Source organism: Brassica napus, chromosome A1 (assembly GCF_020379485.1).
Source record: "Brassica napus cultivar Da-Ae chromosome A1, Da-Ae, whole genome shotgun sequence".
Classification (NCBI taxonomy): Eukaryota; Viridiplantae; Streptophyta; class Magnoliopsida; order Brassicales; family Brassicaceae; genus Brassica; species Brassica napus.
In genome coordinates this window covers 7,413,498-7,437,941 of record NC_063434.1, presented here as the reverse complement: position 1 = coordinate 7,437,941, position 24,444 = coordinate 7,413,498, and the positions used below count along the sequence as shown (strand labels likewise).

Sequence of the window (24,444 nt, the reverse complement as noted above, 5' to 3'; positions counted from 1 at the left end):
AGTATGTTTAAAAGATTTGAAAAAAAAAACACCTTAATGTTATATGGTATTAACATATGAGTTAAGTTATCCATCAGAGCTGCTTGAGCTAGGGTTCTGTACGTAGCAGAGAACGGCATTGTTATTCCAGGCACCACACAAAGTGACTAGAGTCTTATGTTACACTACTGGGACATATGAATATCACTAATTACTTGATTGTTTTTAAGATTCCTGGGCAGTGATAATATGCATAAATTAAAGTAGACAGTTTTTTCACTACTCGAGGTTTATAAGGCTAACTTTTGGATTGTTGCTGTTGAAATGCGTCTCCTGCTCATGGTTTCCTTTAATAAGTTGGTGCCTGTTGACTCCCGTTCCATGTCTTGTAGCTGCATTATATTTTGTTACTTGATATCATTATATATATATATATATATATATATATATATATAAATACACACATATGTTGATGTAGTCCACACCTTATCTACGTAAATATCGCTTCATAAATTCTTAGAGCACATGCCTTTTCTGGTATCTGAAAGTTTGAAAGACACCTATCCACTTGTTGATTACTACTGTGAGCATATAGTTATAAGCTTATTTGACTCTCTTATAAGAGCATGTCAGTTTTTGTGCTCATGGTGCGTTCATTAAGCAGCGTTAGAACTATTGTACCCAGGACTGATGCAGGGCAGAAGCATCACCTGTTCTCTTTACGTGTGTCAAATCTGCTTGTGCTGCTTTTGCAACAGTACACAGGGATAAACTGAAATCTAATATCACGTCAGCACGGTGGGGAGGTGAGCATTATTTTCTTTTCGCTGATGTATGAAGTTAACTGATAAGCATTCAGAACAGTTCATGATCTCCTTGGTATTTTGTAGGACGCAGGGATCAAAGGCTCAGAAGTGGAAACTTATTATCCCAAATCTTCCTTTCAAGGTTGTGATAACCTGGGATGTTAAAACTTTTTGTAGTTATTTTTTGTATGAGATCTGATCATCTTTTACTGACTCGGTAAATTTGAATGCGGTCACTGGCAGTGGTCCGAATTTTTTGTCCAAAATTTATATTGTTTTAAAACTAGGATAGACAACAATAAAATTGTTACACACATTTAAATATTACAGCAACACTAATTAATGGTTTGGTAAATTTGTTCCATAACCTCCAAAATTTCTAAAATATTGTTCAAATGAATTTTGTATAACCAAAAATGGAGCAATATGAAAATAATTTTAAGGAATAATGTGACATTTTTCTTGTATTTTAATATTTAACTAGATTTGGACCCGCACAACCGTGCGGGTATTAATTTCCATGTTTATATATATTTTACATAATTAAAATATATTTTTAAAGTTACTTATATATTTAAATGTTTATATATAATTGTTTTAAATATAACAATTTGATAGTTTTCATGCTGTAAGTTAATTGATTATTTCAAATCATCACATATATTAGGTATTTTTTATTATATATTTTTAAAATTATTTTTATTCAATTATTACGATACTGATCCGTAATTCAAAGCGCTAGATTTTTTTTATTCGATATTTTTTATTATCTAATTTACTAATGTTAACCCGTTCTACCAATATATTATATTTCTAGCATAAATATTTAATGTTTGTGAAAATAAAATATATTAATTTATCAGTTTAAAATAATTTTATCATATTTAGTTAAATACAATATTTTATTTTAAAATAATATATATAACTATAAATAGTAAAATTTGATATAATTTTTTCATTTTATAAAAGATAACTGAGTATATATATATTAATGTATAATAACATTAATTTCATTACTAATTACAAAATTAGTGAAAATATTTATATACAATTTTTGATAATTAAGATATTGTTATAATGTTTTTCAACACATTTGTTAAGAAAATTAAATATATATTTATATTTTAAATTAAAAGATATCAAATTATATTATGATTTAAGTAGTTAAAAGATTATATATTAGCATTAAATAAATACATTTAATAAAAAATTTAAATGATGAGCCAAATAAAAATATCACACATGAATTAAGGTGAGTTTGTTAACCAATCCGGGTTTTTAAGAGTCAATGTTATATTAGAAATGATATATTATTAATTCATATTATTAGTAATAAATGAATGATAACTGATTTCTAGAGAGGGTCCATTTTTTAAAAAATCACACATGAATCAAGGTTGTGACTTCTGTTTTAATATATAAGATTATGTATTTCTATATATAATTTTATATTATAGTTTAAGATTTTATTAATTAATAATGTTGTAATATATTTTATATATGTTCTAGTTTTTTATAAAAGTTACGTGGATCTACATTAATTATGACAAAAATATAAGGACTATAGAGTAAGTTATAAATAATTTTGAAGTTAAATTTGAATTTTATTTTTGGAAAAAATACCTTGAAACTTTAAATATAGAATTTTGCATAGAAATTCTTTTTTAAGATGCTATTAGCCAATTGATTTCTCCACTATAAGATCTCGTCAAGGCTGCCACAACACACATGCATATATATAGAGATCCTACAGTTACATACATATCACTCGAAATTTAATAGTTGCTTCTACGTTGAAGAGCCTTACCCTTTTGGTTGAACTTTAATCTCATTGTTTTGTTTTGTTTGTTAATTTTAAATTTTCGTGTATTTTTTTTTCAAAAAAATCTGAACATCATCATTATGGTTTCTACTTTTGTCATACAAATTTTATGAGTTTTTTTAAGAATAATAATAATAGATATCCACATCCAAAAGCAAGCAATCAATATAATATTTCTTTTATGAAAATGAAATAATATTATTTCTTTTTTTTTTTTAAGTCAAATGAAGTTTTAACAACAGTGGAGTCATACATAAGCCAAATCATTGTTCAGAGTGCTCTTAAGCCAAAAAGGAAATCCCCTTGCTACGTAAGAATGTATCCACACGCCAAAGGAAGCACTTCGAGCGATGAGAAGGGCACTTTGATTGGTTTCAACTGTTTCTGAGTGAAAATTCCATCCTGATAGTTTAGACAAAGCTAAATTGATCTCCGAAGCTTGATAAGCAAAAGACGTACTCCAATCAGATCATTAGCTCCAGTTCCAAAAATGATTTGGGATACTTTTAGGCTTGACATACTATTTGTGACAAAAAAAAAAAAAAAAAAGGCTTGACATACTATTAATAGCCATAGGCGACATTGGAGTTTAGCCTCCGCAAAACTATTAATTCCAGCTATAGCATGTCGACTATGCATAGGAACCTTTCCCAAGAACAAATTTGCCGTGCCACATCACAAGTGAAGAACAAATGGTTTAAAGATTCTCCTTCCACTCCACATATTTGGTATCTAGAATCCACTTTCATTCCTCTTGCCAAGATCAAATCAGCCACAGGAAGAGCTCCCGAAAGGATTTTCCATAAGAAAGTTTTGATCTTTGGAGAAGTTTTTAAAGACCAAACCTGATATTTAAGATCATTGACGGAGGGTAATGCTGAAGCTTCCATATGTAGTTCTGCATCCAATATCTAAGATTTAACTGAATATTTTCCACTTCTATTATGACCCCAGATCCAGAAATCATCTTTATTAATCACCGGTCTTGTTTGCAAAATGCGATCAATGTCTTCAGGAAAGAAGAGATCCTCAAGCTTTTCTTTATTCCAGTGCCTTTTATCACGGTCAATCAGATCACAAACTCTAAGATCAATGTCAATGATGTGATTGCTTATCAAAGGTCTGCACGCATACATGCATCTCTGATCCAAGAATCTGTCCAAACTTTGAGAGATAATCCATTCCCAACCATTTTATTGAGACCAGTCAAAAGATCTCGTCCATAAAATATGCTTCTCCAAGCAAATGAAAGTCTTGAAGACAGAGGAGCAGAAAGGAAATCAACATTCTCAAAATATTTACTTTTCATAAACCGAGAGAAGAGACTGCTAAGAACAAAGCTTGGTTGAACACTTCAAGATCTCTAAATCCTAACCCTCCATCTCGTTTTGAAAGACAAATTTTATCCCAGCTGTTCCAGTGAATTTTTCTTTTATTAGAGGAGTTCTACCAAAAATCAGCTATAGCAGATGTAAAAGATTGGCAAGTGGTTTTCGAAAGCCTAAAACAGGACATAGCGTGCTAAGGCAACTGTTCACCATTTTGAGATAATAATCTAGCAAACCAACCAGAACATCTACTCTTTAAGGGAATCATGAATGTATTTAAGCATGTTTATCTTTGAGCCAGGCCTAGCTAAATATGATAAGTATAACTTGAAAGCCCCATCTGAGTGAATTTGGTCCAATAATATGAAGGAGGAGAAGATTGGTTGAAGCCATTCAAATCAAATTGAGCAAAATCGGTTTGCAATCCAAGGGGACAACGTCCATGAAAGAAATCACAGTTGCCAGATAAATTTTGATTGAAGCGCAAAGGAACTTGTAGTTTCCAAGGTTGGTATTAGGAGAAACAAAAGTGAGGATAGATAAATAAATAACATGAGAGCTCTCCACCACTCACTACGTCTTAATGTAAACAAAATGTCAAGCAAGATATGATGTTTCGTTAACTAAACAAAGGGGGAGGGGACATAAGTCTAACATCATAATTTTTATTCAAAAGCATAAATAAAAGGAAAGTAACACAAGAAGACCAAATTAATTCCCAGAAGGGAGAAACCATCGAGCATCAATGAGATCCATCTTGTCAAGATCGGGATAGCGATCAAGGGACTTGGTTGCAAGATTGAACACACAGATGTCAAGGTCGGGAGATGCACATTGGCAGGGACGATAGTGACGGGTGAAATAAATGGAGTCAGGTTCAATACCAAGGGCCTTGTTAGCAGGCACAGTGTAACCCAAGTCAAGAAGCAGGGCCTCACCATTAAGAGAATCTACCTCAGTAACCGTGTGGCCGAAGAGATCAGGGTTTTCAATATCAGGATTCTTCTTGTAGAGGCGGAAGCAGGTCCTATTGCATGGATCACTCTCAACCAACAGAACCTGCCCTGATGTTGTAACCGCAATGCTAGAATCGCAGGACATATCCGCAGAAAGCATTGGGAATGGTATACCATCGGTAATGTCTTTGAAGAAACCTTGCGGTCCAGACAGATCTAGGACTCGAACATAACGACGATTTGTTGAGAGATAAAGACGGGTACCCCATAGCACCATCTCCGACAAGCCATCTAACCAGTGCAAGTCTTGGTGGTGAAACAGTGGAATGTCAGTGTAATGAGTATCCCCATTCTTGCAGAAGCTCATGTAAGAGTGTCCAGGGAGGTCGAACAACCACACCACGACGTACTCTTTTCCACTCTCCGAAACCCACAAAAGTCCCCTCACCACATCAGCACTCAGATCGCTGAAAATACTGTCAGAATCTTGCCTTATAAACTTTCTATCTCCCACGCACTTGACAATACAATCAGCTGAATCAATCGACTCTAGAGACGGAAGACGCATCTTTTTCTCGCTAAACGCATCTACGATGTACAAATTGGATCCTGAATCTAACAACAAAAGCCAGTTACCCGAGTTTGCCAGGAATCGACACCCTGAAAAGTCTCCCAGTTTCCTTTGGAACGTGCCTTCTTTCGGGTTGTACAGCACACAACCACCGTCTTTCGGAAAAAGCATCACCCCTGGAGATCCGCTTGACTGGGGGATCGTCCGCTTAGAACTGGGACGTAGATCCGGCGAGCTACAGCTTCGTTTGAGGGAAGATGATATCGTCATTATCAGGGAGGCAGTTTCTCGAGTTTGTGGCTCATATATATAGAGTCCTCCTTAGGGTTTTCTCTTGGGCTACGAAGCCCCCTATTTTCTTGGGCTACGAAGACAACTTAAGTTTATTATAGTTACAGCCCATAATAAGGGATATTATACTAACACCCTAATCATCGGTTTTTTTTTTAGCAACATAAACTTAATTCCCAAATGTTTAAAAATAATTTAGGTCCAAACTATATGGGATGCAAAACAGGCCTATTAGCAGATCTATTGTTGCCCCTAAAAATAAAAGTGAAATGACCAGGACTTCTCCCATGCATGGCGAGGAGACTGAAGATTGATTGGAAGATCCGTAGAATAACTCTTCTGCTGCACCATTCGTGATCCAAGCTAAGCCTGCCTCTCCCGAAATGGGGCTCCAAGAGCCGTCGGTATTACATAAGATTTCCGAGAAATTAAGGTTCGCTTGATGTTGATGTGACGGACCTGATTTGATCGTCGTCCTGGATCGTGGTGGTTGAGCAATTTCCCTTTCTTTGAGGGACAAAAGAGCTTTTAGGGCAGTGCCCATCGGCGATTGAGTCTGGCTCTTGAAGACAAGCTGGTTTCTGGATATCCAAATGAACCACCAAAACCAAGGAAACGCGTTACCAGTGAAGCCATACGGTGGGAGAGGAGTTCTTTTCCAGGATTCCTCGAGCTTTTCGAAAAAGGGAATCGTCATGGTGATGTCGATGGGGTGATCCCAGGGGTCGTAGGTCCACACCTCAGTTTCATATTGGCAATGAAAGAGTATATGATCGATACTTTCCGGTGCTCCACATCGAATGCAAGTGGTGTTCGAAAGTAGACCTCTCTTTCGCAGATTTTCCTCAGTTAACAATGCATTTGATCATATCTTCCAAAGGAAGAACTTCAGCTTCGGTGAGAGATGTCGGGACCATATAAGTTTTTTCCATTTACCTCTTTTTTTCCCCAAGAGTCTTACAGTCGATTGGTTGGTAGGGAGGAAAGTAGAGTAGTGACCCGATTAAACGCTATAAATCCCTCATTTCTGTAGGGGCCAGACGAAGGAATCATGTTTGCCCAAGACACTAGGAGCTTCATGATATGATCCTTTAACTCAGGAAGGAGGTTCTCCGCAAGACCAGCATTCCATTCTCGTGTTTCCCGTGTAAGTAGATCAGAGACCATTAAATCTCTATCTTGAAGTAGGACATGGCCTATTGGTTTGAGTTTTAATTCTGGATTTATCCACGAATCATTCCAGATGGAAGTTGATTCTCCAGTGTCTATTGCCTTGCCTAGGTGTTCCAAACTTCCAGTAGTAGGTCTCTCCCTCACATGATCCCTCTCCAGCCGTGTGAAATCGATGAGGTCGTCTAAGTCTTTAAAAAGGAGGTCTTATGGCAGTATTTCCCCAGCAAGACCTTTGCTAGGAGGCAATCTGGATTGGTAAGCAGTCTCCATCCTATTTTAGCTAGCAAGGCGTGATTGAACGCTTGTATGTCCCAAAAACCTAGCCCTCCTAAGTCTTTTGGTTGTGTCAGTGTGTCCCAGGAGATCCAGCAGATCTTTCTAACTTCATCCTTCGAGTCCCACCAAAACCTGGTGAAAACCGATTGTATGTGTTTGCAAAAAGAGTTCAAAACAAGTCATAGCAAAAGATGGGATCGCAGATAGAACTGATTTGATCATTGATCGCTTTGCCTGCAGTGGAGAGGAATTGTGTAGACCAGTTCAGGGAGTGTTGCTTCATCTTGTCCATGATTGACGAGAACATATCCTTTTTCTTTCGTCCAAAGTGTTCTGGTAGGCCCATGTATTTGCCGACACAATCCTCCTTCTCTATACCTAGTTGTGCTTTAAGACTGCGAATATCTGCATGTGTTTTTCTAGAGAAGTAGATTGAGGATTTCATGGAATTTATTTTCTGACCTGAAGCTGCTTCATAGCTGCGTAAGATGTCCACTAAACTAGAGTGGAACAGGCATGGCTGTCATTTTTGGTGAAAAACATTGTGTCGTCAGCGAACAGAAGGTGATTTATTTTTGGGCTATTTCGAGACACTATGATCTCTAGTAGTGATCCTTCTTCTTGTGCCTTAATGCAGAGGCCCGACAGTACTTCTCCACACACTATGAAGATATACGGTGATATCGGATCACCCTGCCTGATGTATCTTTGGGGGATTACACATCCAACTGCTTCATCATTGAGGAGGAAAGAGTAGGATAGCGTTGTTATGCACTCCATGATCTAGCCAACAAAGGTGAGATAGAATCCCATTCTTTCAAATACATATCTGATAAACGACCATTTCAGCCTATCATAAGTTTTGCTGACTTCAGTTTTCACAGCCATTGAACAGTGTTTAACAGCATCTACGATGTACAAATTGGATCCTGAATCAAACAACAAGAGCCAGTTACCCGAGTTTGCCAGGAATTGACACCCTGAAAAGTCTCCCAGTTTCCTTTGGAACGTGCCTTCTTTCGGGTTGTACAGCACACAACCACCGTCTTTCCGAAAAAAAGCATCACCAGTGGTGATCTGATGCGTCCTTCGAGGGAAGAAGTCATTATCAGGAGGCAGATTCTCGCGTTGCAGTTATTGCGTGTAGTATAGGGCACCGGTTATGTTTTTTTTCTTGGGCTAAGGAGACAATTTAATAAACTAACATCTCATAATAATAGTATTATACTAAGTTACTAACAGAATATTTAGTTGCTCAAAAAAAATAACTAACAGAATATTCTTGTTATGTTAATTTCTAAATCACAATCCTAAATTTATATTATTTTCTCAAAAAAGTGATAACTTTCCAAAAATAAAAAAAACATTTAAAAATCCCCCTATATATTAAATGAAAAGTCAATTTAGTGATTTCTGATGACGTGTCGCTCATAGGTGAAGTTTCAAGAAATTATTATAATTTGATTGGTCGATTGTTTTTAATTTTTATTTATTTAAATTAGATCTAAAAATTTAAGGTAAGTCTAATAACATTTAACATCACTTTCCATATAATCTAAAGAATATTACAAATAACAATTTATGGCAGCTAATTCTCAAAATTATAGAAAGATTAATAATGTTTTATTTATTACTTTTAATAATTATAAACTATAAAATATAATGAACGAATTTTTATATAAGATAATTATAATAGTTTTATACTCTACTTGATGAATTGTATTCAAATATAATTATATAATAACTATTCTAAATATTACAAAATCCAAACATCTTTATTTATATGATTTTTAAATTATTTATCGTTGTTTACAGAATAAATTTATCAGAATTTTAAAATTATTTATATAATGTTATAAATTATTAATAAAAATATAAATCCTACTATATATTGATTGAGAAGTCACATAAGTGATTTTTTATTACGTGTTGATCATAAATGAACTCTTCAAAATGTTAAAATTTGATTGGCCGATGATTTTTAATTTTATTTATTATAATTATATCTAAAAGGAAAGGATAATTCAATTAGCACTTTCCAAATAATCGACATAATATTAGAAATATTTTTTTATGGTAACTAATTGTTGAAACTATGAAAGAGTAATAATGCGATCAATTTTTTTATATATTTATAAATTACATAAGATAATAAACAAAAATGTTTATTTGAATTGATATAATGATTTTATATTCGTATAGAAAGAATTATATTTGTATATAAAGTATCATAATAAAAATTAATGTCTAATAATTCAATGCGTATGTCTAATAATTCAATGTGTGCTTTTATAAATCATTTATAAAATTATAAATACATTTATAAAATTATAAATACATTTATAAAATTAATTATATTGGCTTATCAGATGTTTTTAATTATTATAAGAGGTTCTAAGTCATTTATAGAAACTTATACATTAATTTCTAAAATGTATTTTGAAAATTTATCCTCCTATTACAACATTTTGAATTTTTTCATTTTTAATGGTAAAATTTTTCAACTATGTTTACTTAGTGTAGAAACCCCTAAACTAAATATTTACTGGTAGTAATGATAATTATGACATGTTAAAGTTTAATTCATTAAATAAAGTTATTTTAGGCGGTTTTTCGTTAAATACTTAGTTTGCGGGTTTTTACCCAAAACAAACTTAGTTGAGAGGTTTTAACGTTAAAATTCTTTATTCTTTCCTTATTATCTATTATTTAAATCCTTATAGTAGGATTTGTTTTATCAAAAAGCAGTAGCAATCAACTGACGAGATATCTTCTTTCCTAATATCATGCATTTAATATTTAAATATATATATACATATATATATATCAAGATTTGAGTTACCAAAATTATGTATATATTATAACTAGAATATCTTTAAAATTTTATTAGAAAATATTCTATCTCATAGCTGAATTAAAATTTATTAGAGAGTATTCTATCTCATAGTTTCTCTTGAAAGCTAGGTCATTTAGAAACTTAAACTAATTTGCTATATAAATATCACGCCATCCCCATTAGTTTCACGCATCTATATTTTAAGTTTTCATATGTTTTTGATCGTTCTAATTTAAATTCTACTTTTGTGATCTTGCGCAGGTGTATGATAATCGATAAGTAACTCATAGACGGAAACACTATTACTGATAATTTTATGGGAGATTCTTCTTCTCTATTTATTTTTGTTCTCTTTCTCTCCATGTTGTATCTCTATCTATATTTTTGCATCAGTAGTGATTCAACTAACAAAAAGAGACGACTCTTTGTATCTAGGAACTGATCATCCCTTTCGAAAAAAATAATTCTTTTTCTTATAAAGTTAAATCACTTATCAAAAATATAATATAAGATGTGTATGCTAATCAAGTGCAATTTATTTATTGTGCGTGATCCTCTTCAGGTACGTCTGAGAGCCAAAAGTAATCTCAAATCTTTTTAAAAACTTTGAAACTAATTATAATGATGTGGGCCGGTCACCTAGAGTTAAGATCAGATGCATATTAACCACTTACATGTAACATAAGTATTATATAATTGTAAATATTTAATTATCAATTTAATATTAATGTTAATACCCGCACATGCGTGCGGGCGGTCCACCTAATTATTTATAAAATACAACCTATTGATCAAATATTCTAATAGAATACTCATCTATCAACAAATATTCTTGTTATCCTAGTTTCTAAATCTCAATCTCAAATCTACATTTTTTTTCTCTAAAAACTGATAAATTTTCTAAAATATAAAAAATTTAAAGTTTATTAAAAAATACAACCTATTGATAAAAAAATATAAAAAATACTCATATATCAACAATTATTTTGTTATCTTAATTTCTAAATCACAATCCAAAATCCAGGGCTGATGCTTTTTCCGAGAGACCGTGGTTTTGTGCTGTACGACCCTATAGAAGGCAATATCCAAAGTAACTTGGGATAATTTTTATATTAATCTTATTTATCTTCTAAAATTAAAATGTAAAACTAAAAAGTTTTAGATATATAGAAAATGTAAAAAAAAAAATTATATACTCATCATCTCATATATATCTTTAAATTTAGACGTAAAACAAAATATTCTCATAAATATTCTTTATGCACTAATTCTCTGCAGAGTTTTGCTCTGTATCATCCCGGTTTCAGAAGATTTGAAGAGCCTTCTCGAGTCCTTGCAACAGAATCAACCCAACCCCAACAACGGTTAGACATGTTGCTAGTCCCACTACGCAGCAAAGATTTTTACTGGCTTTTGCTCCACCTGATACTCCTCTAGGAGTAGCTGATGACACCTCTAGTGTTGTTGTTTCATCTAATGTAGCTACATTTACTTCAACTTCTCCAGTGGAAGCAGAACCAGCAACTCCTCTTGACACTAAAAGTGAACCCACTACTACTACTAAGTCTCTAAACACCGAAACTCCTCTTGTTTTTGGATCTTCTACTAATTTGGTAACAATCTCTACTCCTATATCAAATTCACTGATCAATGAAGTTGAAGGAAATATATTTGGTAGCACTTCTGCGCCACGAATTCAAGATTTGAGATGGGTGATAGTTCTCAAAGAACCCGAGGAGGGAGGTTAATAAAACCTTCTCAAAAAAGTCAAAGAGATGCAATGGACCTTGGTGAGAGGACGTAAGAACATTGGACGTGGAGGCCGAGGAGGCTGTGAGCCTGTGACCCACCATTATGGGAGTTTTTGGAGAGTCATCTCAAGATCCTCTATTTATTATCTTTTCTCGTATGTTTGTTTCAAATGTATGATTAAGGTATTGTCTAACAATTGTAAACTTTGTTTTAAATGAACCTATATATACCTACCTCGCTAAATAACCACTCTGTTTTCTTATACGTTTCTAACATATAGGTGATACTTATATAAACCTTATACTTAAATTTACAGATGATACAAGATCAAAAGCAAATATGTTTTGAGATGGTTGAGTTAGAGAAAGGACCCTGTATTTGGTACCTGGGTGTCACGGTAAGTCTTTGTCTTGCTTTACGTCAAATAATTAAGATGTACGATCCGACTCAAGTAGTTATGTCCCATGAAGCTTTGTCATTTATTCAATTAAGTCCATACCATTTGAAAACACGTTAACTTATTACCCAAGAAATGTATCTGTAAAAGAAAAAACAAACGTTTTCATCTTCACATAAGCTTTCTCCTAGAGTAACAAAACGTTGGAGCTTCACTTTTTCAACGGGAATTGCACCTCGAGGGACTTTACACGTCGGTTAAGTTGGAACGGTGGAACCGAAAAGAAGGCTGATGAATCTTTCACCATCTGTGTCTCTACCTCGTTCGTACGAAGGCAATGATTTTTCTCTAAAGAATTTTTAACCTATATTCTCAAATCTATGACATATCTAGAAACACAAAAATTTAGAAGAACAAATTTTTTTTATTAGCTTTAAAAACTACTCATAAAACTCACAATGTTTCTTATATATTTTTCCATTAGACCTCTATTCATATGAAAATACAATTAATTCCCTTTTAACACGTGAAATATAGAAAATACAAACATAATATAAATAGAAAATTTTATTTTCCTCTTTCTAAATTTTTTATCGTGTTTATCTTAACATATTAAACATCTAATAATATGTTAAGTTTCCACAAGTCCGGGTTCTCAGACCATTTAAATCTTCTTATTTTTTCATTCAAAAAAAATAAGTTTCTACAAGTTTGAAATTATACAACATATAAATTATGTGGCAATATGATTCGCGGCTGTTACTTTAATAAACTTAAATTGTCTTCGTAGTCCAAAAAAAACCCTAAGCAGTACCCTATAATATATACACACAATAACTGCTCAGAGTCAGGCCACAAACGCTAGAATCAGCCTCACGATGAATTCGCCGGATCAACATCGGAGTTTAAAGCTGACGATCCCCCAGTCAAGCAGATCTCCAGGGCTGATGCTTTTTCCGAGAGACGGTGGTTGTGTGCTGTACGACCCTATAGAAGGCAATATCCAGACTAACCTGGGAGACTTTCCAGGGTGTAGGTTCCTGGCAAACTCGGGCAACTGGCTCTTGGTGTTAGATTCTGGATCCAATTTATATATCATAGACGTGTTTAGTAAGGAAACGATCCCTCTTCCATCTCTAGAGTCGATTGAGTCAGCTGATTGTATTGTCAAGCGCGTGGGAGATAGAGAATTTATAAGGGATGAGTCTGGCGCTATTTACGGGGATCTGAGTGCTGATGTGGTGAGGGGACTTTTGTGGGTTTCGGAGAGTGGAAAAGAGTACGTCGTGGTGTGGCTCTTCGACCTCCCTGGCCACTCTTACATGAGCTTCTGCAAGAATGGGGATTCTCATTACACTGACATTCCTCTCGTTTTCGATGACTATGCCTTTCACAAGTATGATGGCTTGTCGGATATGGTGCTATGTGGTACCCGCCTCTACGTCTCAACAAGTCGTCGTTTTGTTCGAGTCTTTGATCTGTCTGGACCGCAAGGTTTCTTCAAGGACATTACCGGTCAAATACCATTCCCAATGCTTTCTCATCATGATTACGCCTACGATTCTAGCATTGCGGTTACAACATCATCAGGAGAGGTTTTGTTGGTTGAGAGTGATCCATCCAGTAGGACCTGGTTCCGCCTCTACAAGAAGGATCCTGATGTAGAAGACCCAGATCACGCCTGCCACACGGTTACTGAGGTACATTCTCTTGGTGGTGAGGCTCTGCTTCTTGACTTGGGTTTTGCTGTGCCTGCTAACAAGGCCCTTGGTATCGAACCAGACTCCATCTATTTCACCCGTCACTTTCGTCCCTGCCATTGCTCACCTCGCGACCTTGACATCTGTGTGTACAATCTTGCAACGAAGACCCTCCATCGCTATCACAATCTTAACAAGATGGATCTCATGGATGCTCGATGGTTTCTCCCTTCTGGGAATTAATTTGCTCTTCTCCTTTTATTTATTATGCTTTTGAATAAAGGTTTAGGATGTTGACTTAACGAAACATATTATCTTGCTTGACATTTTGTTTACTTTAAGACTTTGTGAGTGGTGGATATCTCTCATTTTATTATTTATCCTCACCTTTGCGAATTAAATTTCCATCAACTTCAGAGAGAATGAGGAAACAACAACTAGTGCGCTTTTGGTTTTCAAAGTTTCTCTTTCATGGACGTTGTCCCCCTCAAAGTTTGCAAACCATGCAAAAAAAAAAATAAAGCCATCTCTTGTACTTTTATCCGCTTGATTTTCTCAATTTGATTTTGGATCTCTTTCATTTCATGGACTTGTCCGCCTTAGTTTTGCAAACCATCCTCCTCTGCAAGCCGATTTCATGAGTTTTATGTGGTTGGGTAAGAAATATGATTTTTGAATGGTTGTTAGGCTTTGGAAAGAGCTTCAGAGCATATGTGATCTCTTGTACTTTATCCAGTTTGAGTAAGATTTTGTTGTTTGTATAATTTGCTAAAAGATAATAAATTTAAAGAGGTTTCGTCTCAATACGTTTTTTCCTTATAAATTTAAAGAGATGTTGACAGGAAATGTATTTTTGTGGTTTTGACGGGAAAACACGTTTTTGCGGTTTTGGCAGTAAAATGCGTTTTTACAGTTTTGGCAAGAAACCATATTTTTGTGGTTTTGGCTGAAAAACATGTTTTGCGGTTTGGGGGGGGGGGGGGGGGGGGGGGGGGATTTTTGCGGTTTTGGCAGTAAAATACGTTTTTACGGTTTTGGCAAGAAACCGGATAAACCCTAAATTCTTAGATAAATCCTAAACCTTCGGATAAAATCCTAAACCCAAAAGATTTTATTCAATGGTTTAAAATTTGCCCAAAGATTAAGATTTACCCAAGGGTTTCAGATTTACCCAAGGGTTTAGGGTTTACTTTAAATTTTAGGGTTTAGCTTTTAGGGTTTATCTAAGGATTTATGATTTGCACAAGGGTTTAGGGTTTATCTAAGAATTTAGGGGTTAGTGTTTAGGGTTTAGGTTTAGTGTTTATGATTTAGGGTTTACGATTTAGTGTGGACGTTAACAATTTTTAGAATTTTGTTTTTTTTACAGCTACTAATATTTTTTATTTATTTTTTATCTATTTATTTTAAGATGTAAATTCGAAATATTTTGTTTCTTTTTATGAAAAAGACTACATGTAGAATGCTAATTTTTGATTGGTTGGTGAATCTAAATGTTCACCATAGGGGTGAACCCAAGTCTTTCTCTTTTAGTTTAATTATTCATAAATTCTATATCAAATCAACTGTTATTCAATCGTACGGATTTACTAATAAATTTGATTTTATAATCGATTTGAATAGATTTGTTTGGATTTTTTTGTTAAAGATACAAAGACTCAAATCCGAGAGTAAACCTCAGAATTTGTAAATACTAATCCGAAATTTTTAAAAAATCTGTATATTTTACTTGGATTTATAAATCAATCAAAATATATAAAACAATAACATGAACACTCATCTATCAAATAAACATTATTTCTGTGAAAATGAAAATCGAAATTTTGAATTTTTGATGAATAAGAAGCTTGGGCAGTTTGAAGCGATGGCGATCGTGAAGCGGTTATTGGCGATTGATAAGGCGATCGTGAAGCGGTTATTCTTCTGGTTTTTCTTTGAAGAATCCAGATCTTTTGGTTCCCAATTTGATTTGATAGTGGGTTGGTTTACGCAAGTTAACACCCATGATTCTTCCATCTCCGTAGTGGAGTACAAACTTCACCACGATGAAGCAGTTTTTGATAGTTATTGTTATGGATGGGGGGTTTATATATCTTCACAATTTTTCCTCCCCGATTCAGAAAATCACTTCACAAATCCTGTACACATATCGTTTTGATTGTAGTCTTGCGATCATGGCGGATAATTTGCGAAGGGCGATTCAGGATCTGAATTTGGGTATTGATGATGATCCGGTGCCTCTCTCTGCGGCGGTTTGTAATGAAGCGCGCCGGGTGAATCAATTTTCTTTGATTGGGAGACCATCTATGCAAACGAAGCAAAACGTGAGGGCGCTCCTGACCTCCCTGCCTAAAATGTGGGGTCTTCCTGGTCTCATCTCTGGACGTATCGTTGATAGGAGGAAGTTCCAGTTTGTCTTTCCAACCGAAGAAATGCTTCTGTCGGTGATTAACAGAGGTCCATGGGCGTTCAATGAAAGAATGCTGATCATTAGTCGATGGGTTCCGGGTATGGATGACGCTGATCTCAACTATATACCTCTGTGGGTGCAAATTAGGGGTATTCCTTTGGAGTATCTTACCGAACAGGTGATCCACAACATTGGTGATAGAATGGGGGAAGTCATGACGGTGGATTTCAACCCAAGTGTTAACGCTGCGGTGGAATTTGTTCGTATTCGACTCAACTGGAACGTAGGCAACCCTCTCAAGTTTCAGAGAAACTTCCAATTCTCCCCTGGAGTTAATACTCTGCTGAAGTTCCGTTACGAACGACTCAGGGGTTTTTGTGATCAGTGTGGGATGATTACCCATGACTCCGGTGAATGTCCTCCTGCAGCAGTGGTGGATCAGATGGATGCTAACAATGAGGAAGAAGATCCTCCAAATGACCAGGCCGGAGGTGAGGAAAATGAGGAGGACGCAGCGGTGGCACCAGATGGTCCTGCTCACGACATTCCCATGGATCAGGTGAATGATGGTGAAACGGGTCCTGGTTCTCATGTTGCATTGCTGCAGCAATTTAGCTCTACTGCTCCTATGGTTATAACTAGCCAAGGATATGAGCAAAACACTGGTGAGGTTCGGATGAAGCGAAGGAATGATTTCGTGGCTGCTCTGCTAGAAGAAGGAAGCTCTAGTCGCCAGAGAGGTAGTGGTACTGAGATGTGTTTGAGACAAGAGAATGAATCAGATGAGGAGAGTGATCACATAATCCTGGCGATGGAAGCTCGTAGATCCTCTGAGTTTGGTTTCAGCCAGTATGGATCGTTCCTTCAGGAGGACTTCGATCATGAGATGGATCATATCCATGCCGCGATGCAGCATGCGGATGATCAGGGTGTTTCAAAGGAGATATCTTCTCTGGGTAAACGTCCAAGGATGGAGTCTGAGATGGTTGATAAGTTTCCTGTTGGAAGGATGAAGATGTCTCATGAGTTCAATGCTCTGCGAAAGCTTCAGGAAGATTATGGTCAGGATCAAGCTCATGACAACAATCCACAGATCGACAGAGGCGCGGTGGGCCCGGTTCCACCAGATGAACCATGAGAGTCGAGGTGTGGAACTGTCGAGGGCTGGGACAACGCTTGACAGTTCGACGTCTAAAGGAGATGCAACGTTTGTATCATCCAGACTTGTTGTTCCTGATTGAAACCAAGCAAGCTAACGATGTTGTTAGAGATATTGGGGTGGATCTTGGTTTTGATCATATGATATTAGTTCCACCGATTGGTTATAGTGGTGGTTTAGCTGTATTTTGGAAGTCATATGTTTCTGTTTCTTGCATTTCCAGTGATGAAAGACTTGTAGACCTTCATGTTGAATATCAATGTTTTCAGTTTTATTTGTCTTGTGTATATGGGCACCCTCAACCGAAATATAGACATCTTCTGTGGGAAAGACTTCAAAGAATAGCCACTACCCGTGTGGGGCCTTGGATGTTGTGTGGTGATTGTAATGAGATAACAAAATCAGAGGAGAAGATAGGGGGAAGGACAAGATCAATGTCGAGTTTTCAGAATTTTAATACGATGCTACAGATTTGTGACATGAAGGATCTCAAACATACTGGTAATCAGTTCAGTTGGGTTGGTCGTCGAAGAAATGATATCATTGAATGCTGCTTGGATAGAGTGATGGTAAACCCCTCATGGATGAATAAATTTCCAAATTCTAGTACTGAATATTTGGAGATTGCAGAATCGGATCATAGACCCATGATTGTGTCAATTGATTACAAATATCAACGAAGGAAAGGACTCTTTTGCTATGATAAAAGACTATTCGAAGATCAGAGTTTTGTGGAGACAGTTTCTGGAGCTTGGGATCAGACAGAATTCATCAGAGGTTGGAATCAGAAACTGGGCCATTGTCGGAATCAGATTGTTAACTGGAAGAGAAGACACCAAACGAATTCTGCAGTTCGTATAAGTGTGATTAGAGGGCAAATAGATCAAGCTCTCCGAGATAGCTCAGTTCAACTTGAAGTAATCCAAGAGCTACGAGTGAACTTAAATAAAGCATACAGAGATGAAGAAGAGTTTTGGAAGCTGAAAAGCAGGAACCGGTGGCTGAATTTAGGGGATCGTAACACTCCATTTTACCATGGGGTTTCTAAAGTGAAGAAAAGCAAAAATAAAATCTCGAAAATGAGAGATAAGAATGGAGTCTTCCATATACAAGAGGAAACTATAGCAAAGGTTGCTGAAGATTATTTTGAAAGCATGTTTTCTTCTACTCCAACAATACCATTAGACGAATGCTTACCTAATATTCAACCTAAGATCACGATGGAGATGAACGCTCAACTCATTGCCCCAGTCACAGATAGAGAAATAAAAGACGCTTTGGATCTCATTGGAGCAGACAGAGCACCTGGCCCAGATGGCTTCACGGCTGCTTTTTATAAACAATTTTGGGATACAATCGGTCCAGATGTTTGTAACATGGTTCGAAGATTCTTTGAGAGTGGTATCATGGATAATGGGATTAACCACACAAATATAGTATTACTTCCAAAGTTTCCAGAGGCTGCAGATATGGGAGAGTACCGTCCGATAAGTCTCTGTACTGTGGCGTATAAATTGATATCAAAGGTTTTGGGTATTCGAATTCAGAGGTGTTTGGATGTGATAATTTCTGAATCACAAGCTGCTTTTGTTCCGGGTCGCCAGATTTCTGATAATATTTTAGTGGCACATGAACTGATAAGCGCTCTGAAGTCTAAGAAAGATTGTTCTGAACAATATATGGCCATCAAGACAGACATTAGCAAAGCGTACGATCGGGTAGAGTGGAGTTTTTTAGAAAGCATCATGACCAAGCTTGGATTTCATCCTATCTCCATATCTTGGATTATGTCTTGTATTACTACGGTGTCTTATTCGGTTCTGATTAATGGTTGCCCATATGGAATGATAAAACCTTCAAGGGGGATAAGACAAGGAGATACTCTATCACCATATCTTTTCCTCCTTTGTGCTGAAGCCTTAAGCCAAATGATTGATCAAGCTCAGATAACTAATCGATTTCAGGGGATGAAACTTTCTAGACATTGCCCCAAAGGTCTCTCACTTATTATTCGCTGATGACTCTCTCTTCTTTTGCCGTGCTAATGAGGATAATGCTTTATGTATGGCAGACATATTAGATATGTATGAGAAGACTTCGGGACAGAAAGTTAATTTAGAGAAATCTTCAGTCATCTTTGGAAAGCGGGTTGATCAACAAGTGAAGAATAGGATTCATAATATATTGAAGATTTATCGAACAGGAGGTGGAGGTAAATATCTTGGTCTCCCAGAGCAGTTTGGTCAGAGTAAAGTTCAAGATTTCAAAGGAATTGTGGAACAAATCAGAAAGGCTACTTCTCAGTGGTATAATCAGAATTTATCGCAGGCAGGTAAAGAGGTCTTAATAAAATCGGTTCTTCAAGCAAAACCGGTATATCCTATGAGCTGTTTTCTAGTCCCAAAGACAATATGTGATGAGATAAACTCCATTCTCTCTGAGTTTTGGTGGGGAACAGGAGATGAGAGAAGGAAGATTTCTTGGATATCTTGGAAACGATTGTGCTTGCCAAAAAAAGAAGGGGGGATGGGCTTTCGCGACCTCTATAGTTTCAACAAAGCTCTATTGGCGAAACAAGCATGGCGAATATGGCAAAATCCAAACTCTCTCCTTAGTAGGATTTACAAAGGAAGGTATCATCATTCGTTGACATTCTTACAGTCATCGAATTCAAAGCAAGCCTCTTATGGCTGGAAGTCTATTCAAGTAGGAAAGGAACTACTTCAAAAAGGTTTGAGAACAATGATTGGAGATGGAAAGAACACTAATGTTTGGTTAGATCATTGGTTACCGGAAAATCCTCCAAGACGTGTTGTACAAGTTTCTTATAATCAAAATATGAAGGTGGAGGATTTTATTGATAAGGAAACTTTTTCTTGGGATCTTCAGAAACTAGAAGAATTTTTACAGCCGCAGGATATAGTTCAGGTTTTGAAGATCAAGTTGTCTAGATACCCTACAGAAGATAAGCTCGTATGGCCTTTTACCAAGGATATGGAATATACTGTCAAATCTGGGTACTGGGCTGCTACTCACCATTATCATGAGGGGGAGGAAATATTGAGACCCGATGGATCACTGGAAGTAAAGAAAAAGATATGGGATTTGAATATTCTCCCAAAAGTTAAGCAATTTCTATGGAGGGTGGTATCAGGAGCTCTTCCTACTGCTACTAGATTATGTACGCGGGGAATTAATATGGATCCAACATGCCAAAGATGTTGCCTTGATGATGAATCCATTAATCATGTGTTGTTCCTATGCCCTCACGCATATGCAATCTGGCGTTGTTCAGGTATGCTTGTTACTCAAAATTTTTCTAATAATCTGGAAGATAATATTAGAAATCTTTTTGGGGTGATGGAGTCAATGGGCGATCATGAAATAAACAAGTTACTTGTATTCTGGATGTTGTGGTTGATTTGGAAGTCAAGAAATGAGTTTATCTTCTCCAAGAGAAATGTACATCCTATAGAGGATGTCCGCCGTGCGATGGATGCTAATATTGAATGGCATCGTAATGTTATTCAACCTGGACAACAACACCGAGTTATAGAAGTTAAATCCTCAAAATGGGAGCCGCCCCCCAGTGGCTGGATTAAATGTAACTTTGATTATAGCTCTGGGAACAATGATAAAGCTGGTTTAGGATGGATATTGAGAGATGATAAAGGGTGTCATCTGGGATCTGGATACGCGCAATTGGAAAGGCAACAGTCTTCGCTTGTGGGTGAAGCATCGAGTTTTTTATATGCTCTCCAGCAAGTTTGGATTCGGGGATTGCAAAGAGTTTGGTTCGAAGGTGATAATAAGGAATTATGCAATATTATAAATCAAGTGAAGGATCATATAGAAATTGGCAACTTGATCTGTGATATTCGATATTGGATGATGATGCTCCCGGAAAGTTCACTGGAATTTGTTAATCGAGAAAAGAATCAAGCGGCTGATGCTTTGGCAAGAAAAGCAACTCAACAAGTTATTTCTTCTGTTAGTTTTCATATTCCTCCTGTTTGGTTGATTAAATATTTGTATTATCCTTTCACAATCTAATTAAATAAAGCTATGTTGTTAAAAAAAAAATGTTGTATTTGTTCATATAGGAAAAGAGAAAAAAAAATGGGACTAATAACAAACTATCACTTTTTCAGTGTGTGCCACAAACCCTAAGCGGTACCCTATATTACACACAATAACTGCAACGCGAGAATCTGCCTCCTGATAATGACTTCTTCCCTCAAACGACGCAACGAATCTCCAGGGCTGATGCTTTTTCCGAAAGACGGTGGTTGTGTGCTGTACAACCCGAAAGAAGGCACGTTCCAAAGGAAACTTGGAGACTTTTCAGGGTGTCGATTCCTGGCAAACTCGGGCAACTGGCTCTTGTTGTTAGATTCAGGATCCAGTTTGTACATCGTAGATGCGTTTAGCGAGAAAAAAGATCCGTCTTCCGTCTCTAGAGTCGATTGATTCAGCTGATTGTATTGTCAAGAGTGTGGGAGATAGAAAATTTGTAAGGCAAGATTCTGACAGTATTTTCAGCGATCTGAGTGCTGATGTGGTGAGGGGCCTTTTGTGGGTTTCCGAGAGTGGAAAAGAGTACGTTGTGGTGTGGTTGTTCGACCTCCCTGGACACTCGTACATGAGCTTCTGCAAGAATGGGGATACTCATTACACTGACATTCCACTGTTTCACCACCAAGACTTGCACTGGTTAGATGGCTTGTCGGAGATGGTGCTATGGGGTACCCGTCTTTATCTCTCAACAAGTCGTCGTTATGTTCGAGTCCTAGATCTGTCTGGACCGCAAGGTTTCTTCAAGGACATTACCGACGGTACACCATTCCCAATGCTTTCTGCAGATATGTCATACGATTCTAGCATTGCGGTTACAACATCAGGGCAGGTTCTGTTGGTTGAGAGTGATCCATGCAATAGGACCTGCTTCCGCCTCTACAAGAAGAATCCAGATATTGAAAACCCTGATCTCTTTGGCCACACGGTTACTGAGGTAGATTCTCTTGATGGTGAGGCACTGCTTCTTGACTTGGGTTACACTGTGCCTGCTAACAAGGCCCTTGATATCAAACCAGACTCCATCTATTTCACCCGTCACTATCGTCCCTGCCAATGCGCATCTCCCGACCTTGACATCTGTGTGTTCAATCTTGCAACGAAGACTCTCCATCGCTTTCCCGATCTTGACAAGATGAATCTTATGGATGCTCGATGGTTTCTCCCTTCTGGGAATTATGCTTTTTAATATATTATTTAAAATCATTAGGTAATTCCGTAGGTTTTATTTAAGGATATAATATATAATAAATAGCCACTTTGATTTAGTTAATATCATATGATATCATATAGTTGGTATTAAATGTTTCTAGTGAAATATAAAAATTGAATTGGACCAACATTTTTTTCAATTTCAATGTGAGGCTGACACGTAAGATTAATTAACTACCGAATTGATTGACACATAAGCAAGAAGTCTTTTTTAATTATTATAAAATTCAGGTTACATCTTTTCGAATATTGCTCAATTAATATATATGGGATTATAATTGATTAACTTTTTATTTCTAATTATTGATAGGTTTAAATTACCGTTATCTTAATTAAACTAGGATAAGACATGCGCCTTGCGCAAGATAAATTTATATGAAAACTATTTAAGAAATATCGTATTAAACAAAATTTATATTATTGATCGAATTAATATATTTGGCCCTTAAACAATTTTTAAAAACTTTTTTGTTAATTAAATAATTTTGTTTACTAATGAACTGATCATTTTTAAAAATATTTTAGGTCCAAAAATTATTTATCGCATAAAAACGTAACGTTTAGGCCGAAGAATCTCATGTCTACTATTTGGTTACAATGAAACTATGCTAGCTCGATTTTATATCATGATTTAGCAATTTAAAAGTTAATTATGGTTATGAGAATTTTACGTTCACGTGTCAATCGACTCAATCCTATCTATCTTCGATATTTTTCTTATTTTGTGTCATTTTGGTTATTGTTCGATATAAATATTGATTTTTGAGTTTATTCTCATTTCTTTCTTTTATTTTGGAATGGGATTTAGAAAATGTTTAAAATTCAAAACTATTAAATAGATACATACTTAGGTTAAGATCTGCGCATTGTGCATAAACACTTATTTTATATTTTTCTGCATATTATAAAATAATAAAATAATAATTATATATTAAATAACTAAGAAATCAGTTACTATTATATAATAAATTGGCTTACACATATAATCAAATGACCGCTCTTGTTTATTCGCAATCATTTTAGATTAAATAAATCAAACCAATCAATCTTATCTATCGTATATGATATATATACGGAAAAACGCGTTTTTTGCGATTTTGACAGGAAATATATTTTGGCGGGAAAACGCGTTTTTGTGGTTTTGGCAGTAAAATACGCTTTTGCAGTTTTGGCAAGAAATCACAATTTTGTGGTGTTGGCTGGAAAACACGTTTTGCGGTTTTGGGGGGAGGGGGCGTTTTTGCGGTTTTGGGGGGGGGAGGGGGGCGTTTTTGCGGTTTTGGCAGTAAAATACGTTTTTGCAGTTTTGGCAAGAAACTGCGTATTGCAGTTTTTGCGGAAAAACGCATTTTGCGGTTTTGGCAGAAAACCTCGTTTTAGCGGAAAAAGTATTTTTGCGGTTTTGGCGGGAAAATGCAATTTTACGTTTTTGGCGGAAAACGCGTTTTTTGTTGTTTTGGCGGGAAAATGTGTTTTTCCAGTTTTGGAAGGAAACTTCATTTTTACGGTTTTAGCGGAAAACGTGTTTTGCGGTTTTGACGGGAAAATGCGACTTTACGGTTTTTGTGGGAAACGCGTTTTTTGCGGTTTTGGCAGGAAACTTCGTTTTTACGGTTTTAGCGGAAAACATGTTTTTGCGGTTTTGTGGGAAATTACATTTTGCAATTTTGTGTTTTTGGCAAGAAACCGCGTTTTTACGGTT

The 24,444-nt window shown here is 36.0% G+C and overlaps 4 protein-coding genes across 4 annotated transcripts; 3 read left to right on the top strand and 1 right to left on the bottom strand.

The window, feature by feature from the left end:
• Nucleotides 1-4,449: 4,449 nt before the first annotated feature.
• On the bottom strand, nucleotides 4,450-5,759 carry LOC106441299 (F-box protein At5g25290-like). Its single transcript, XM_013883136.3, has one exon. It carries the CDS (start codon nucleotides 5,730-5,732, stop codon nucleotides 4,647-4,649), a length of 1,086 nt encoding a protein of 361 aa, XP_013738590.1. The 5' UTR covers nucleotides 5,733-5,759; the 3' UTR covers nucleotides 4,450-4,646.
• A 6,750-nt stretch (nucleotides 5,760-12,509) lies between these two features.
• Nucleotides 12,510-14,260, top strand: LOC106441277 (F-box protein At5g25290-like). The gene has a single exon (XM_048741174.1). The coding sequence runs from the start codon at nucleotides 13,066-13,068 to the stop codon at nucleotides 14,128-14,130; it is 1,065 nt and encodes a 354-aa protein (XP_048597131.1). The 5' UTR covers nucleotides 12,510-13,065; the 3' UTR covers nucleotides 14,131-14,260.
• A 1,332-nt stretch (nucleotides 14,261-15,592) lies between these two features.
• Nucleotides 15,593-17,435, top strand: LOC106358914. Its single transcript, XM_013798705.2, has one exon. It carries the CDS (start codon nucleotides 15,933-15,935, stop codon nucleotides 17,433-17,435), a length of 1,503 nt encoding a protein of 500 aa, XP_013654159.2. The 5' UTR covers nucleotides 15,593-15,932.
• Nucleotides 17,436-21,346: 3,911 nt separating this feature from the next.
• LOC111200957 (F-box protein At5g25290-like) lies at nucleotides 21,347-22,719 on the top strand. Its single transcript, XM_048735560.1, has 2 exons — nucleotides 21,347-21,901; nucleotides 21,975-22,719. The coding sequence occupies exons 1-2, from the start codon at nucleotides 21,681-21,683 to the stop codon at nucleotides 22,717-22,719; spliced, it is 966 nt and encodes a 321-aa protein (XP_048591517.1). The 5' UTR covers nucleotides 21,347-21,680.
• The last annotated feature ends 1,725 nt before the right edge of the window (nucleotides 22,720-24,444 follow it).